Source organism: Urocitellus parryii, chromosome 8 (assembly GCF_045843805.1).
Source record: "Urocitellus parryii isolate mUroPar1 chromosome 8, mUroPar1.hap1, whole genome shotgun sequence".
In the NCBI taxonomy this organism is placed as follows: Eukaryota; Metazoa; Chordata; class Mammalia; order Rodentia; family Sciuridae; genus Urocitellus; species Urocitellus parryii.
The window spans coordinates 106910384-106929651 of NC_135538.1; the positions used below are offsets into that span (position 1 = coordinate 106910384).

Below are 19268 nucleotides of genomic sequence, written 5' to 3' on the forward strand. Positions count from 1 at the left end.
GCCTATCCACAAGTATGGCTGTATGCTGGACTGGTAGTCAATGACGGGTAAGATCCAATTGCAATGGTACCAACCTAAGACAGGAGGCTGATGCCTTGAAGTCAGCTCATCCAATGATGGGTAAGGTCCATATGTAGTATTGGACAACCTAAGACAGGCACGATCCCTAAGCCACATGCTTGGTGTTTAATTAAACAGAAGGGGGGAGATGCTGAGAGCCACAGCTGAGTCGGAATGGCCCCGGGCATTTTGCCAGAAGTAATGTTGAGAGGGGAACCATTAAGATGATGATAATTAAGTTAAGCTGTCTATAATTGCTGTGACTGGATGATGCTGGATTGAAACAGGCTGTGTATTCAATTGTATTTAGACCCCTGCTGTCTGCCTCAGGTGACCGCTACTTTGGAGTTCTGGCAGGGATTCCTGGGGAGTTTGAGTTGGTGGGTGAAGTTCCAGTGGAGGGAGTACCAGTTGGTATGTGGTGTCCCTGGGAGGGCCACGTGGATGGCGTTCAGGGGAGTTCAGAAATAATGTTTGTTCTTGCTTGAGTGGTTCGTGATTTGTGCCCAGACTGAGGCATGCCAGCTATTGGGGTGCCATGGAATAAGGCCTGGCAACTGAGATGTGCCCCAGAGACAACATCAAACCCAATGAAAATGGTCAATTTCTAGGGGTGACTTTTAGTCCTGAGCGCTAGGCCTCCAGTCATTTAATAGTTTGAGGTGTGTGTGTGTGTCTGTGTGTGTTATCAAGTTTAGAATAATACCTACGAACTTGGAGACCTCTGAAAACTAGAGCCTACTACAAACCTTCTGAAACTGACAAACTGTTGAGACTCCATTTTTGAGAAACCAGCCTACCTTAGAGCAAAGCCTGTCCAAGGAAGGGGGCGTGACCTTTGTCCTTGGAAAAACCCACAGAGCACTCCTAAACACTAGCCACCCTGCTGAGTTGTTTGTCTGCAAATAACAGGAGAGATCTCAGGTGCCAAGCATCCCTGACTCAGTTAGGCTAGGTGAGGACCCATAGCAACCCCCAGCAACCCCCAATCAGCATGAGACAGGGAAAATACCTGGGATGCCAGATGACCCCCCAGTAGTTTATGGTGGTAGATAACATGTTGGAATACCATGTTGTTTATCATGTACACTCCTCACGGATTAAAACACTCCTGGCAGATTAAACCAATCAGTTCAAACGAATCCCCCTCTTGTACTAACCAATCACCCCTATCCAACTTGTTCCCGCCACTGAATGTGCTAATAATCAATGTTAAGAGTTGTTTGACTTTCCTGAAGTGTGAAATGATTTGCTGTGTGATGTTGTGATGCATAGAGTATCCCCCCCAAAACTATAAATCCTCATTGAACAAAGGACCAGGACTTATTATTCCTGGGGACCGCTGCATCAGAAACGGTTGTGAGTCCAGGCTAGAGCTTGCAATAACGACTCTTGTGTGAATGCATCAGATTTGGCTCCTGGAGGTCTATTGGAGTCCCACAAATCTGGCATTGCAAAACTATATTGAGGTCGTATTTCTTAACACCTTTACTCTGTAGGACTCCTTCCTTCCAAAAGAGCAGAGTATCATCTGAGAGCAACTTCCGTGCCACCTAGAGAAAATACCATCAGGAAGTTCCTGCAGAATCTTTTGTGTTGCTCTATACTGTGTCCTCTGTTATCCACTCACACCGGATGTTAAAGTTGACTTTTTTATATATTCTTTTTTATGTTCTGATTAACATGTTGGCAACCCCCTTTTTTGTTTCCTAGTTATGGTTATATTTTCTTTTCTGGATTTTGTTGTGGGGAGAGACCCAGGGGTCAGAGAATTAGCACAGGTGTGTGCTGATCTCATCCCAAGGAGCAGTGAGCACAGTCATAGGCGGTAGGCCCCGCATTCTTTGCTAACTAGTCTAATGGTCCCTGTGAAGGTAGCATGAATGTGCTGGGTTCTGAACCTGCTTCCATCACTCTTTGTACTTAGCCCAGCTTTGGCATTCTGTATTCTAGAGACAATAAATAGTGAACACTTTGACACACTAAGGGGATAATGAGACCAGGTCTGTAGTGCTCATTGACCAACCAATGGGGTCTTCCTAGTGGAAAAGGAGATTGGCCATGAGCATGCCAAGAAGCAGTAGTGTGGCTTTGTCGTAGTGTGACTGTTCATGGTAGACTTTTGTTCCCACTGTGGTAGCTTCTCATACAATTGATGAGAGGTCCTAAGACCCATAACAGTGATCACAGAGCTCTCACCCTGCTTGGCTGTGTAGGCAGACAATACCAGAACAGGAATGGAGCTCCAGGGCAATATTATTAATGACCTGGTGTACATCCAGCCTTGACATTTCTCCAGCATGTACCAAGTGAATATTGGGGGAAATACCAAAGTATTAATAAAATGAGAATAAATTTTGGCAAAAAAGAGAGAGAGAGAGAGAGAGAGAAGAAAAATAAATAAAATGAGAATAGTTTTACCAAAAAAAATAATGCTGTGGTCTGAATGTTTATGTTTCCCCTGAAACTTATATGTTGAAATCTAACCCCCAACATGATGCTATAAGGAAGTGAGGCCATTGGGAAGGAATGCAATCAATGCCTTTATAAATGAGACCCCAGAGGCTGGGTATGGTGGTGCAGACCTATAATCCCAAGGACTTGAGAGGCTGAGGCAGAAGGATCTAAGTTTGAGGCCAGCCTTACAAACGTATTGAGACCCTAAATCAAAAACTAAAACAAAAATAGGGACTGGGGTTGTGGCTCAGTGGTAGAGCACTTGCCTAGCACGTGTGAGGCACTGGGTTTGATTCTTATTGCCACATATAAACAAATAAAAAATAAAGGTCCATCAGCAACTAAAAAAAATATTTAAAAAAATTATAAAGGGTGGGGAAGCTGGAGATGTAGCTCAGGGATTAAGCACCCCTATGTTCAATCCCCAGTATCAAAAGAAAAAAAGAAAGAAAAAACCCAGAAAGCTAACTTGCCCCTTCCAGCATATGGACACAGCAAGTAGATACTGTCTTTAAACCAGAAGGCAGGCCCTCACCAGACACCAAATTGCAGTGCCTTGAGCCTGGACTTCCCAGCTTCCATAACCAATCAAAATCCTGTTGTTTATAAGCCACCCAGTTTATTATTATTCTATTACAAAATTCTGAAGAGACTAAAACACTCAAAAATATCTGCATTTTACCACTGATTTGAGGGCATCCTTAGAAAAACTTAATATATCTAAGTGCAGCCTAAATATTAGTAGTTTTGTATCTGTGTTTAATTCCTTGAATCTGATATCTGTATATAGTTATTAGAGAACAACCTTGATCTTAAGAAAAACATGTTGAAGTATGCAGGTCTATAAGTGTAAAATGTTATGATATCTGTCACTCTTTTTTAAAATTTTTTTAGTTATAGATGGACATAATACCTTTATTTATTTTTTATGCAGTACTGAGAGGATCAAACCCAGTGCCTTACATGTGCAGGGCACACACTCTATCACTGATCCACAACCCCACCCCCTATCACTTTTAAATATAAGTTCAGCAAAATAATAAGAGTAATGAGAGAGAAAGAAAAAAATTTGGACAAATGCTAATAATTGTAGGATCCAGGTAAAGGATATGTAGTGTTCATTATATGATTCTTGCAATTTTTCTATAAGTTTGAAAGTTTTTAAAATACAAACAAAACACATCAGAGTCAATAGAGTCAAACATTTGATTGATTTAGAACATTGTCAAAAACAGCAATGAAGAAACTCGCCAGACTTAGTCAGTACATGTTTTGTGGGCCTGTTTCTGCTCAGGATTGTCTTGGTAAGTCCAAAGTACCTGTGGATAGAAGCACAAAGTTAAATGTTGTGTTCCCTTATAAAATTAACAGGGCCCAGGGTAGTGGTGCACATATGTAATCTTGGGAGGCTGAAGCAGGAGGATCTCAAATTCAAGGTCAGCCTGAGCAACAAGGTAAGTCCCTGTCTCAAAACCCAAACCAAACCAAAAAAAAAAGACTAATGGTTATCAAACCAATATACTCAACTCTCAATGCACAGCTATGACATCTGCCCAGGGGACCAGCTTGGGCAGTAGACACATCCATTCTAGGAGAGTCTTGGCTTTCTCTCCTCTCCATGTGAAGTCTCTCAAAAGCCTGATCTTCTGGATTCCTCCAGTTTTATACTGTTTTTTGAAGTTTCTTTGACCCACCTAAATGGAATAAACTATGTAACAAGGGCTCTGCGGGCTGCCAGTTGTCAAGTTCCTCCACCTCTCTTATCTCGTTCTTCAAATTATTGGCCTTCTCCTTCACCCAGAAAGGCAAGCTGCAGAAAGAAGACAATGCTCTGAGTTTGAATTTGTCTTATGTGAAATTTACAAGCACTACTAGTGGATAAGAAGGCACTATGCAAAAGCAAATGAAATAAAGTAAGAGTGCAATTTTTTTTATGTCAGTGGTACCAGGGGTTAAACCCAGAGGTGCTCTACCACTGAGCTACATCCTCAGTTCCTATTTATTTTTTTATTTTGAAGTAGGGTCTCATTAAGTCACCCAGGTTGCCAACCTAATAAAAGAGGTGAAAGACCTCTACAATAAAAACTACAGAATGCCAAAGAAAGAAATAAAGAAGACCTTAGAAGATGGAAAGATCTGATCTCCCTTGTTCTTGGACAGGCAGAATTATTATTGTCAAAATGACCATAATACCAAAAGCATTGCACAGATTTAATGCAATTCCAATCAAAATTCCAATGACATTCCTCATAGAAATAGAAAAAGCAATCATGAGATTCATCTGGAAAAAATAAGAGACTCAGAATAGCCTAAGCAATCATTAGCAAGAAGAGTGAAGCACATGACATCACAATACCAGACCTTAAACTATACTACAGAGCAACAGTAACTAAAATGGCATGGTATTGGCACCAAAATAGACTTGTAGACCAGTGGTACAGAATATAGGACACAGAGACAAACCCATAAAAATACAGTTATCTCATACTAAACAAAGGTGCCAAAAACATATATTGGAGAAAAGATAGCCTCTTCAGCAAATGGTGCTTGGAAAACTGGAAATCCATATGCAACAAAATTAAATCAAAACCCTATCTCTCATCATGCACAAAACTCAACTCAAAGTGGATCAAGGACCTAGAATTAGACCAGAGACCCTGTGCCTAATAGAGGAAAAAGTAGGCCCAAATGGTCATCAAGTCAGATTAGGATCCGACTTCCTTAACAAGACTCCTAAAGCACAAGAAATAAAATCAAGAATCAATAAATGGGGGCTGGGGTTGTAGCTCAGAGGTAGAGCACTAACCTAGCATGTATGAGGCACTGGGTTTGATTCTCAGCACCACATAGAAATAAATTAATAAAAAAAAAGGTATTGTGACCATCTACAACTAGAAAAATATTTTAAAAAGAATAAGTGGGATGGATTCAAATTAAAAAACTTCTTCTCAGCAAAAGAAACAGTGAGGTGAAGAAAGAGCCAACAGAATGGCAGCAAATTTTTACCACACACACATCAAATAGAACACTAATCTCCAGGATATATAAAGAACTCAAAAAACTTAACACCAAGCTGGGGGTATAGCTCAGTTGGTACAGTGCTTGCCTTGCATACACGAGGCCCTGGGTTCAATTCCCAGCAAAAGAAAGAAAGAAAGAAAGAAAGAAAGAGAGAGAGAGAGAGAGAGAAAGAAAGAAAAGAAAAGAAAAACTTAACACCAAAAAAAAAAATAAATAAATAACCAATAAAAAATGGGCTAACTGGGGGCTGGGGTTGTGGCTCAGCAGTAGAGTGCTCACCTAGCACGTGCAAGGCCCTGGGTTTGATGCTCAGCACCACATAAAAAATAAATTATATATATATATATATATATATATATATATATATATATATAATGGGCTAACTGAACAGAAGACATACATTCAATCAATAAATATATGAAAAAATGTTCAAGATCTCTAGTAATTAGAGAAATGAAAATCAAAACTGCTCTCAAGATTTCATCTCAAACCAATCAGAATGGAAGTTATCAAGAATACAGACAACAATAAATGTTGGCAAGGATGTGGGGGAAAAGGCACACTCATATATTGCAGGTGGGACTACAAAATGGTACAACCTATCTGGAAAGCAGTATGGAGATTCCTTAGAAAACCTGGAATGGAACCACCATTTGACCCAGCTATCCAACTCCTTGGTCTATACTCAAAGGAATTAAAAACAGCATACTACAGTGACACAGCCACATCAACGTTCATAGCAGCACAATTCACAATAGCTAAACTTTGGAACCAACCTGAATGCCCTTTAATAGATGAATGGATAAAGAAACTGTAGTATATATACACAATGAAATATTACTCAGCATTAAAAGAGAATAAAATCATTGCATTTTCAGATAAACAGATGGAGTTGGAGAATATCATGCTAAGTGAAGTAAGCCAATCTCAAAACACTAAAGGCTGAATATTTTCTCTGATAAGTGGATGCTGATCCATAACAGGGCAGGAGGCAGGCATGGGAGGAATGGAGGAACTCTGTATAGGACAAAGGGGAGGGAGGGGTAGGAAGGAGGCATGGAGGTAGGAAAGATGGTGGAATGAGACAGACATCATCACCCTAGGTACATGTTTGATGACAAAAATGGTGTGACTCTACTTTGTGTACAAACAGAGAAATGAAAAAAGTGTGATCCATTTGTGTACTATGAATTGAAATGTATTCTGCTGTCATGTATAACTAATTAGAACAAATAAATTAATTAATATTTTTTAAAAGTTGCCCAGGTTGGCCTTGAACTTATTGATCCTCCTGCCTCAGTCTCCCATGTAGCTAGGATTATAGACTTTGCCTGACAGGAGTTTAGTTATAATATCTGACTATATCTGGTTATAGCTTAAGGTATACTTAAGGCAGAAAGCATTAAATAAAAAATACAGATTTTTTACGATGTTAAAAAACACAGTTTCTGGGGATATAGCTCAGTTAGTAGAGTACTTGCCTTGCATGCACAAGAACCTGGGTTCAATCCCCAGCAACATACACACAAAAAAAACAATTAACACCAAGCTAGAAACACATGAATATACAAACATTTTACCCCACCAACTCTCAGTCTAAGCTAGGTCAAGTGGGACAAAATGAAATAAGGAAATATAGGGACTAAACAACACAACCAATAAGACTAAACAACACAACACGTGTATCTAACTTTGCATCTGATTAAATAAAATATACATTTTTTCAAGCATAGTTCATGTGGAAACTGTCACATTTACTAATGATACCTACCCTACGTTGATTGTAAGGTACATCCTGATTTCAAAGTTGTTAAAGTGTCCTAATATAACACACATCATAATATTTTTTCCTTGGGTCTATAGTAACGGGACTGGCCTTCCTCTATTCTTTGCTAATAAACTTCACTTACCATTAGGACCCAGATTAAATATTGCCTCCTCTACAACATATGCCCAATTTTCCCCCATACATATTGCCCTCTACTCTACACATTGTACCATATGAACTGTTTTATGATTGCCTATTTACAGGTCTCTTCTCCCATTGGACAATTATACATGAAACATGCATTGTATCTTACTCCTCACTCTGACCTCTCCCTCCATCACTTCACCACTTTTCCATTTCTCTTGTAACCCAAGAGCACAAATGGCACTCTATTGATATCTGTTGAGCTGATTAAATAATTCCCATAGACATATTGCAAATTACAGTACTATTCAATTACTAATCTCACCTCCCTAATTCATATTCTAATTCTGGATTTGTCTCTAACTAGCTAGAGACAAAGCAAGGAAGACTGGGGAAAGTCATAGAAGACATTCAGTTATCAGGATTTGTCCTCATCTTGAAGTTAGATTGTTGCATTTACAGATTTAACATTTTTAATTTCTAAGCACAGTGAGGGATTGTTTGTTTGTTTGTGGGGGTTTGTTTGTTTATTTTTTGGTCCTGGGTATTGAACCTAGGGGCGCTCTACCACTGAACTATATCCCCAGCCCTTCTTAGGTTGTCCTTTCAGACAGGTTCTCACTAAGTTGCCCAGGCTGACCTCAAACTTGGAGTCTTTCTGTCTCAGCATGTGCCACCATACTAGACTCTAGCCAGCATGATATTTAAAGATGTGAATAACTTCTTTCCCTTATGATGGGGTTTGAACCCAAGGGTATCCTACCACTGAACTACACCTCTAGAACTTTTTTTTTTAAGACAAAGTCTCACTATTTTGCTCAGACTGGCCTTGAACTCCTGAGATCAAGCAATCCTCCTGCTTCAGCCACCTGAATAGCTGAGGTTATAGGCACCCACCACAAAGCCCAACTGATGTGAATAATTTTAATGAGAGCAATGCAATTGCACAAAACTGATTTACCAAATAATTTGGGAAAGGGAAAAAAACACCTATAAATTTTATTCATAGGTAATAAGGTGGCTTTCACTAGAAAACTGAACAAAATGTATGAAACAATTGCCATCAGACATGAAACAACATAAGATTGTGGTCTTAGAGAAAAGGAAAACAAATGAGAGTCCTATGATCACCCAGCTTTTTCAAGGAGACATGCATTCCATACCACAGAGCAGAGATGGGCAATCCCAAGCAACTATGGTATTCTAAGTTCAAAGGGCCAGAGATCAGAGATCAGAGTTGGAAGCTACAGAGCAGAGTCCTGGAAAAGAAGACACTGTATAGAAAATGAGCTTTGGAAATTTACATGTCAGTCCCTCTGAGTCTTTGCTGAATATTAATGTTTAGGATAGAACTCCACAAAACATAGAGTGATTGTGAACTGAATTATTCTCATGGCTCACAAAGGGGTCAGTCATGGAAGTTCCTACCACAAAAGTGAAGACTTGCTAATCAGTGAAGGCATTCAGCAAAGACCCTAAAAGGGCTATACTTCAGTAGCAGTGTTACAGTATCTTTAGACTAAATTCTACTTTAGACATACCCTAACAAATTTAAAAATAAAACTAAGGGGCTGGGGATGTGGCTCAAGCGGTAGCGCGCTCGCCCGGCATGCGTGCAGCCCAGGTTCAATCCTCAGCACCACATACAAACAAAAATGTTGTGTCCGCCAATAACTAAAAAATAAATATAAAAAAATTATCTCTCTCTCTCCCCCCTCTCTCTTTAAAAAAAATAAAATAAATAAAACTAAGGCTGGAGCTGGACCTCTCATTGTAGTGTTTGCATAGAACATACTGATAGACCCAACCTGATCTTTTCTTAAAATTGGGAGCCATCTCGCCACAAAGCCATGAAAAGATAATTTCAGCTTTACTATAAATTACTGCAAATTCTGAACCTGCTTGGAATGCCTGCCCATGCCTTGTACTCACCCATGCCTGGCTCTCTGACCAGATAGCAGCCCTCTCTGAAACTTAGTGACACCTCATAAATATTGGCCTTCCCTGGCCAGACAACGACCCTCTCTGAGGCTCTAATGGTCCTCATAAATTCTGATGTTGGGGCCAGCAAAAAAAATGTAAACTACCATTAGTGTGATGCTGGTCAGAGTTCTGTTATCTGTAACCCCCCTTTGTGTAACTTTCTGGGCTATAAAGCTGGGCTGCAGAAAAGCTGGTGTTGCTGTCTTGTTCCCGCTGTTTGGGGAGAGAGGGGCAGCCCGGCCGGTCCAAATAATAAGCTTGCTTTAATTTGATTTTAATTGGAGTCAGTGGTCTTTTCTTGCATCCTGGTCTAACAATACAAGGATCTAGGTTTAATTCCTGCCCTCCCACAAAAAAAAAAAAAACAGGAAGAACAAAAAGGAAAGACCCATGGATCATACAATACAAATAATAATAAAAAATAAAAGTAAAAAGATCATAAAACTGCAAGCAATTTAATTTCCTGCTAGATTAAATCCAGTCATTCAACAATGTGAAATTACGATGTCCAGTATCCCAACAAAAATCACTAGTCATGCCAAGAAGAAAGAAAACATAATCATAACTAGGGGAAAAAATTATTCAGTAGAAACAGACTGAGAAATGACAAGCAATCATTGAGTTCAGACAAAAATGTTACAATAGCTATTAAAATTATATTCAGTTTTTTAGGGAAAATATGAAAATAGGAAGGAAATAAAAGATATTTAAAAATCAAATGAAATTTCTAGAGATTAAATATGCAATAGTCATTAAATGGGAATAGCAGGAAATTAGAATGCAAAGAAAATAATGAACTGAGAAAACAACAAATGTAAATGGTAAACCAAAAGCTTTCCTATCTCCTGCCATGACTAACAGATTGGCAGATATTTCATTCAGGGTAACTGTCCAGGGAAAGGGCCCAAGTTTCCCAATTCTCTTACTGACCACAGCTCAAAAGAATATGTTGGTCTACAGTGTTTTGTCCTTCTCAAAAATAAAAAATACTTACCTTTGTTTTAGGAAAACCAAGCACATTGCTATTCTATTTATCCATGCAATATGAATTATGCATGGATATGAAAATATGAAAGGCAACATACAAAAGTTAAAATAGGGACTGGGGTTGTGGCTCAGTGGTGGCGTGCTTGCTTATTAGCACATTCGAGGCCTGGGTTCAATCCTCAGCACCACATATTAATAAATAAAATAAATAAAGGTATTGTGTCCAACTACAACTAAAAAAATAAATATTAAAAAAAGCTAAAATAGTTGGGTGGGATGATGGGATTTAGGCAATTATTATTTTGAATGTTCTAGAATAGTATTTTTAAAAATTTAGAGTACGAGCATAAATCCTAAGTATGTGCTGTAAGTAATAATGCAACATAAGGAAGGTATTAAGGCTCCCAAGTTTGTGGGCTGGGGTTGTGGCTCAGTGGTAGAGTGCTCACCTAGCACATGTGTGGCCCTGGGTTCGATCCTCAGCACTACATAAAAATAAATAAAATAAAGGTATTGTGTCCATCTACAACTAAAAAAATATTTTTTTAAAAAAAGCTCCCAAGTTTGAAATAAAGGGCATATATTTTCCCACCGAGCTCCGGGTTTGTTTCAACCACCCTGAACTCTGGTAGGTCAGACTCTTGGATATTTGCTTACTTTATCCATACTTATATGTTTGTGTTAGAAAGCAAAAGAATTGAAAAAAAGATAGATCTTTCTTTTTCAATACTCCTCCTCAGTCAGAAACCTACTTAGGTAAATAAATGAGGTTCAGAGGGGAGCTGAATAAATGTATAAAGGCAGAGGAATGATGGTCCCCTCAGATACAGGAGTGCTCTGCTACTTTCTCTCTGTTCTGGAAGCAAGGAGCCTGTCTATTTGCTCCATGTAAACTCTCCTATCATGCACACTTAACACAGCATATGGATGTGATCATTTGCTAATCACATCTCTTGAATATATGCCCATCCCAGTGACCAGATGCCACAAACACTTGACCACAGTCCCTTCAAATGCCCTCCTCACAAATTACCCCACCCTACTGCCGGATTCAAAAGGTCCCTAGGTGTTGATTGTTACAGACTCCTCAATAGGAGGAAATAATAAATAATTGATGTTTTCATAAAGATGAGATAACATAAAATTTGGTGGGAAACTCACTTGGGAACTTGTGGAAGAGGCTCAAGTGGAATAAATGTATCAAATTTCTTTTCATAAGGCACTCTGAAAAACAGAAAAAGCAACCATAAAATTGATATGGCTTTCAACAGCATAGAGATTAATAAATTATTATGTTCAAAAATGTCTTGTTTTCCTGTTTTAATTTTCAAGTACAACCTTCAAAAACTCTAAAGGTTATAACTTTTATATTTTTATTATCTTTAATCAAAATTATTATATCTCACATGGTTAATTTTTAAACTTTTATTTTAAATGCGATGCTGCAACTGTTTTAATGTAGTGATTCCCTTGTTCTCCTAAATCACTAGGGCCTAAGTTTACTTCCAAGTTTGAATCAACCAAGTAGTCAGTAACCAACAATCTAATTTCGCATAAAAATTCAAAAACCTAGAAATAGGGAAAAAAATGACAACCACTTTTTTTCAGTCAAGACCTTGCATACAGTTGTAGACACATCTTGAAATATCACACTGTACCCCATAAATATGTGCAGTTACTATGTGTAAGTTGAATTTTTAAATTCTTTTCATCTTGTGTATTTTGTAATTTCACATGTGTGCACACACTAATTAACTAAAGATAAAAATTTCACCAGATTATGTCTTGCTGAGATACACCCCTTTAAAAATATAATTTATATGTAGAAGATAGACATAAATCCTTTAAAGTCAATAAAGTAACTGTGGAATTAACAGGCACTCACAATGAAAAGTTCACTGGTGGCAGAGTGGATCCTACTTTGTGGAAGCCTTTACTCTGTTCTGGGAACATATACGGATTGTCCCCTGGAGTGAACTCTGGAATTCCATTCCTAGAATCAATACCTGCAGAGAACATTTGAAAACAACATCACACAAAGGAGTGGAGATGACCCCCAAGTTAGCTCTTAGCAGCAACATGACAATGGAAACAGACTGATTCTTGTTTTAACTCAGACTTTAATTGAGTTACATAGAGGTTTCCTGAAGTTCTATTTGTGATTATCTTGCCTTGAGGAGATGAAGATAAAAGTGTGAGCCTGGGTTTGGAACATTTTCTAAATGGTGTTGTTAAGATTTCCTCACCTTGGGAAAAAAGAACAAGCTTGGGTTCAGATGCAATGTTTTGGTTCAAAATATATAGTAAATGAGAGATGTCTTTGTGACAATTTGAAAGGTGTCTAACGTTAAAATCTTTTCATGAGTGCACCTGAGCCGTATTGCACTTTGAAGCCCTGAGTTTTAAGAAGTCCAAGAAGCAGGTGTCCTTGGGATTCTGCCCTCTGACTTGGCCTCAGGAGGAAAACAGCTCATGAGTGTCCTGATCTCCTACTTCAAAGTTAGGGTGGCTCTGCATCAGGATGTGCCTTCCTGGTGAAGAGCTGTGGAGAAGAGGTCCACTGCTGTTGGGTGTGCCCTGTTCTCTGGGCCCATGATGCCCTGACACCCAGCTCAGCTTCTTATAATGCCCAAGAACAAGAAAGCAACCACATGCACAGGAGAGCAGGCAGAGCGGTGCCAGAAGGTCACTAAACCCGCATGCCCAACACTATGTGTATCTCCTAAGAGAACAAGGCTGGACAGAGGAAACCAGCCAGCCCTGGGCTCGGAACAGCAATGCCTGGCTGGAGGCATGACAATGACCCTCTTTGCCACATTTACAATGATCAGGCCTCCTTTCTTCTCTCTTTCTCTCTTGAAAGGTTTGTTTTGATACTACTTAATTCAACTGTATCTACAAAATGCAAGCCAGAGGGACAGCTGGGACAGATTTTTGATAAGCTGTTTGCAGACTACACTGTCTCTAGCTAACTCAGGAAGTTATCTGCACAACAGGTGGGAGTTCTAGAGTTACTGAAGAATTTGAATTTTTGCCTGACTCTTTCAAAAGACTTTTCAACAGCCAAGAATGTATCTAGACTATACCCATTCACCAGCTATACCCATGCCTTGAATGTCCACTGAGGATTCAAAGCAGGGAGAGTAAAGGGACTGTATCTTTTGAATCCCTAACTAGGGTAGTGACAGATGAGAGTCAGGTGAGAGGTCCTGAAACGAGTTTGGACTTCAGAATCAGTCACACCTGAGAGCAAATTCAATTCTGCCATTTCTAGTTCTGTGCCCTTGAGGCATTTAATCTCCCTAAACCTCCTTTGCAAACTGTTTATTTCAAAAGGGTACTTTGCAGTGTTATCATGTAACAGATGAAAATGCTCAGAGCATGTAACTGGTGTTCAAGAAATGGTAGCAATTATTTATTATTTGAAATCAGAACTAGACTCATACTTTCCCATCTCAACTAATTTTTAACTGGGAACTACAATAGCCATATAGCTAAGAAGAAACCTCGCCCTAGGAAATCTTTTCTAGGTGGGAGACAACATATGCAAATAGGAGATAACTCTAGAAAGCAGTAAGTGCCATATACTACAGAACAGAGCCTCTAAAATCTTAGCACACCTAAGAGTGACCCAGAGAGCTTATTAAAAATACAAATTACTGGGCTGGGGTTGCAGCTCAGCAGTAGAGCACTCGCCTTGAAAGTGCGAGACCCTGGGTTCGATCCTCAGCACCACATAAAAATACGTAAGTGAAATAAAGGTATAAGTGAACTACAACTAAAAAATAAATATTAAAAAAATGCAGATTACTGATTCCAACACAAGAAACTGTGTTTCAGAAGATCTGGAGAGGTTTCCAAAACTAGGATTTTTAAATGTATTTTATTTTATTTTTAATATTGTCTATTTATTTTGCAAACTCTCTAGCTGATTATGGTGCAAGTGGTCTGAAGACAATATGTAGAAATGAACTATTGTAAAAGATCTCACAGGATAATATTAGCAAGTGGAAAAAGGAAAGGCTACTGGATTCATAGCAAACTTTACAAGAAAATAAAGCAACTTTAATGATTAAGCTTCTAATATTTCAGGATTTCAGAGATTTCAGGGATTGATACTGCATCAGAAAACATCCTACTCTGACTTGCATAATATACTTTCCTGTAGGAAGAGCTATCCAATAGAAAAAAAACATTTACTTTCAGGCCTATTTCCCTACAATGTATATCTATAACCATTTTGTTCTTTTTTCTGTGGCAACAATTAGGCCTTTTTTTTTTTTTATTGGTCGTTCATAACATTACATAGTTCTTAATACATCATATTACACGGTTTGATTCAAGTGGATTATGAACTCCCGCTTTTACCCCGTATACAGATTGCTGTATCACATCAGTTTCCCTTCCATTGATTGACATATTGCCTTTCTAGATTCTGATGTATTCTGCTGTCTGTCCTATTCTCTACTATCCCCCCTCCCCTCCCCTCCCCTCCCCTTTTCTCTCTCTACCCCTTCTACTGTAAATCATTTCTTCCATTTGTATTAACTTGTCTTACCCCTCCTTTCCTCTTATATGATATTTTGTATAACCCTGAGGATCGCCTTCCATTTCCATGCAATTTCCCTTCTCACTCCCTTTCCCTCCCACCTCTCATCCCTGTTTAATGTAAATCTTCTTCTCAAGCTCTTCGTCCCTACCCTGTCCTTGTTTACTCCCCTTATATCAAAGGAGTCATTTGGTATTTGTTTTTTAAATATTGACTAGCTTCACTTAGCATAATCTGCTCTAATGCCATCCATTTCCCTCCAAATTCTATGATTTTGTCATTTTTTAATGCAGAATAATACTCCATAGTATATAAATGCCACATTTTTTTTATCCATTCATCTATTGAAGGGCATCTAGGCTGGTTCCACAGTCTTGCTATCGTGAATTGAGCTGCTATGAACATCGATGTAGCAGTGTCCCTGTAGCATGCTCTTGTTAGGGCTTTAGGGAATAGACCGAGAAGGGGAATAGCTGGGTCAAATGGTGGTTCCATTCCCAGCTTTCCGAGAAATCTCCATACTGCTTTCCAGATTGGCTGCACCAATTTGCAGTCCCACCAGCAATGAACAAGAGTGCCCTTTTCCCCCGCATCCTCTCCAGCACTTATTGTTGTTTGACTTCCTAATGGCTGCCAGTCTTACTGGAGTGAGATGGTATCTTAGGGTAGTTTTGATTTGCATTTCTCTGACTGCTAGCGATGGTGAGCATTTTTTCATGTACTTGTTGATTGATTGTATGTCCTCCTCTGAGAAGTGTCTGTTCAGGTCCTTGGCCCATTTATTGATTGGGTTATTTGTTATCTTATTGTCTAATTTTTTGAGTTCTTTGTATATTCTGGTTATTAGGGCTCTATCTGAAGTGTGTGGAGTAAAGATTTGTTCCCAGGATGTAGGCTCCCTGTTTATCTCTCTTATTGTTTCTTTTGCTAAGAAAAAACTTTTTAGTTTGAGTAAGTCCCATTTGTTGATTCTATTTGTTAATTCTAGCGCTATGGGTGTCCTATTGAGGAATTTGGAGCCCGATCCCACAGCGTGTAGATCATAACCAACTTTTTCTTCTATCAGATGCCGTGTCTCTGATTTAATATCAAGCTCCTTGATCCATTTTGAGTTAACTTTTGTGCACGGCGAGAGATATGGATTCAGATTCATTTTGGTGCAAATGGATTTCCAGTTTTCCCAGCACCATTTGTTGAAGATGCTATCCTTCCTCCATTGCATGCTTTTAGCCCCTTTATCAAAAATAAGATAGTTGTAGTTTTGTGGATTGGTTACTGTGTCCTCTATTCTGTACCATTGGTCCACCCTCCTGTTTTGGTACCAGTACCATGCTGTTTTTGTTACTATTGCTCTGTAGTATAGTTTGAAGTCTGGTATCGCTATACCACCTGATTCACACTTCCTGCTTAGTATTGTTTTTGCTATTCTGGGTCTTTTATTATTCCATATGAATTTCATGATTCTTTTATCAATTTCTACAAGATATGCTGTTGGGATTTTGATTGGCATTGCATTGAACTTATATAGGACTTTTGGTAATATCGCCATTTTGATGATGTTAGTTCTGCCTATCCATGATCAGGGTATATTTTTCCATCTTCTAAGGTCTTCTTCTATGTCTTTCTTTAGGGTTCTGTAATTTTCATTGTATAAGTCTTTCACCTCTTTTGTTAGGTTGATTCCCAAGTATTTTATTTTTGGGGGGGATATTGTGAATGGAGTAGTTGTCCTCATTTCCGTTTCAGAGGATTTGTCGCTGATATACAGGAATGCCTTAGATTTATGCGTGTTGATCTTATATCCTGCCACTTTGCTGAATTCATTTATTAGCTCTAATAGCATCTTTGTAGACCCTTTTGGATCTGCTAGGTATAGAATCATATCATCTGCAAATAGTGATAATTTAAGTTCTTCTTTTCCTATTTTTATGCCTTTAATTTCTTTCGTCTGCCTAATTGCTCTGGCTAGTGTTTTGAGGACTATGTTGAACAGAAGTGGTGAGAGAGGGCATCCCTGTCTTGTACCAGATCTTAGAGGGAATGCCTTCAATTTTTCTCCATTCAGAATGATGCTGGCCTGTGGCTTATCATAGATTGCTTTTACAATGTTGAGGTATGATCCCGTTATCCCTAATTTTTCTAGAGTTTTGAACATAAAGGGATGCTGTACTTTGTCGAATGCTTTTTCTGCATCTATCGAGATGATCATATGGTTCTTATTTTTCAGTCTATTGATGTGGTGGATAACATTTATTGATTTCCGTATATTGAACCAACCTTGCATACCAGGGATGAATCCTACTTGATCATGGTGTATAATTTTTTTGATATGTATTTGAATCCGATTCGCCAGAATTTTATTGAGGATTTTTGCATCAAGGTTCATTAGAGATATTGGTCTGTAGTTTTCTTTCTTTGAGGTGTCTTTGGTTTCGGAATCAGGGTGATGTTGGCCTCGTAGAATGAATTTGGAAGTTCTCCCTCTTTTTCTATTTCCTGAAATAGCTTGAAAAGTATTGGTGTTAGTTCCTCTTTAAAGGTTTTGTAAAACTCTGCTGTATACCCGTCCGGTCCTGGGCTTTTCTTAGTTGGTAATCTTTTGATGGTTTCTTCTATTTCCTCTATTGTTATTGGTCTGTTTAGGTTGTCTATATCCTCCTGACTCAATCTGGGCAGTTCATAAGACTTAAAGAATTTATCTATGCCTTCACTATCTTCTATTTTATTGGAGTATAAGGATTCAAAATAATTTCTGATTATCTTCTGTATTTCTGAAGTGTCTGTTGTGATATTGCCTTTTTCATCCCGTATGCTAGTAATTTGGGTACTCTCTCTTCTTCTCTTTGTTAGCATGGCCAAGGGTCTGTCAATTTTATTTATTTTTTCAAAGAACCAACTTTTAGTTTTGTCAATTTTTTCAATTGTTTCTTTTGTTTCAATTTCATTAATTTCAGCTCTGATTTTAATAATTTCTTGCCTTCTACTTCTTTTGCTGTTGTTTTGCTCTTCTTTTTCTAGGATTTTGAGATGAAGTATGAGATCATTTATTTGTTGGTTTTTTCTTTTTTTGAGGAATGAACTCCAAGCAATGAATTTTCCTCTTAGAACTGCTTTCAATGTGTCCCATAGGTTCCGATATGTTGTGTCTGTGTTTTCATTTAACTCTAGGAAGTTTTTAATTTCCTCCTTGATGTCTTCTAAAACCCATTGATCATTCAGCAACCTATTGTTCATTCTCCAAGTGATGCTTGATTTTTCCTTCCTACTTTTATCATTGAATTTCAGTTTCATTCCATTGTGATCAGATAAGATGCATGGTGTTATCTCTACCCCTTTATATTGTCTAAGAGTTGCCCTGTGACATAATATATGGTCTATTTTTGAGAAGGTTCCATGTGCTGCTGAGAAAAAAGTGTAACTACTTGATGTTGGGTGGTATAGTGTATATATGTCAATTAAGTCTAGATTGTTAATTGTTATTGAGTTCTATAGTTTCCTTATTTAACTTTTGTTTGGAAGATCTGTCCAGTGGTGAGAGAGGTGTGTTGAAGTCTCCCATGATTATTGTATGGTGGTCTATTAGACTCTTAAACTTGAGAAGAGTTTGCTTGATGAACACAGCTGCGCCATTATTTGGGGCATATATATTTATGATTGTTATGTCTTGTTGGTGTATGGTTCCCTTGAGCAGTATGACGTGTCCTTCTTTATCCCTTTTGATTAACTTTGGTTTGAAATCTATTTTATTAGATATGAGTATGGCCACTCCTGCTTGTTTCCACAGTCCATATGAGTGGTATGATTTTTCCCAACCTTTCACCTTCAGTCTATGAATATCTTTTCCTATCAGATGCGTCTCCTGTAGGCAGCATATTGTTGGGTCTTGTTTTGTGATCCATTCTGCTAGCCTGTGTCTCTTGATTGGTGAGTTTAAGCCATTAACATTTAGGGTTATTATTGAGATATGGTTTGTTCTTCTAGCCATATTTATTTATTGATGTTACTAAACCTGATTTGTTATCCTCTTTGACTACTTTCCCCCCTTTACTGTCCTACCTCCCAATGTTGGCTTTCAATGTTATTTTCCATTTCCTCTTCCTGTAATGTTTTGCCAAGGATTTTTTGAAGAGATGGTTTTCTAGCTGCGAATTCTTTTAACTTTTGTTTATCATGGAAGGTTTTAATTTCATCTTCTATCCTGAAGCTTAATTTCGCCGGATACACGATTCTTGGTTGGAACCCATTTTCTTTCAGTGTTTGAAATATGTTATTCCAGGATCTTCTAGCTTTCAGAGTCTG

At 38.4% G+C, this 19268-nt stretch overlaps 1 protein-coding gene across 1 annotated transcript in view; it reads right to left on the reverse strand.

Annotated features, from left to right (window-relative positions):
- Positions 1-3807: 3807 nt before the first annotated feature.
- Spats1 (spermatogenesis associated serine rich 1) overlaps positions 3808-19268 on the reverse strand; it is a 35306-nt gene continuing 19845 nt past the window's right edge. The window contains exons 5-8 of the mRNA XM_026394481.2: positions 12306-12426; positions 11582-11644; positions 4212-4327; positions 3808-3836 (exon numbers count right to left, since the gene is read on the reverse strand). Coding sequence (XP_026250266.2) covers positions 3808-3836; positions 4212-4327; positions 11582-11644; positions 12306-12426 — 329 coding nt within the window. The remainder of the gene's footprint in view (positions 3837-4211; positions 4328-11581; positions 11645-12305; positions 12427-19268) is intronic.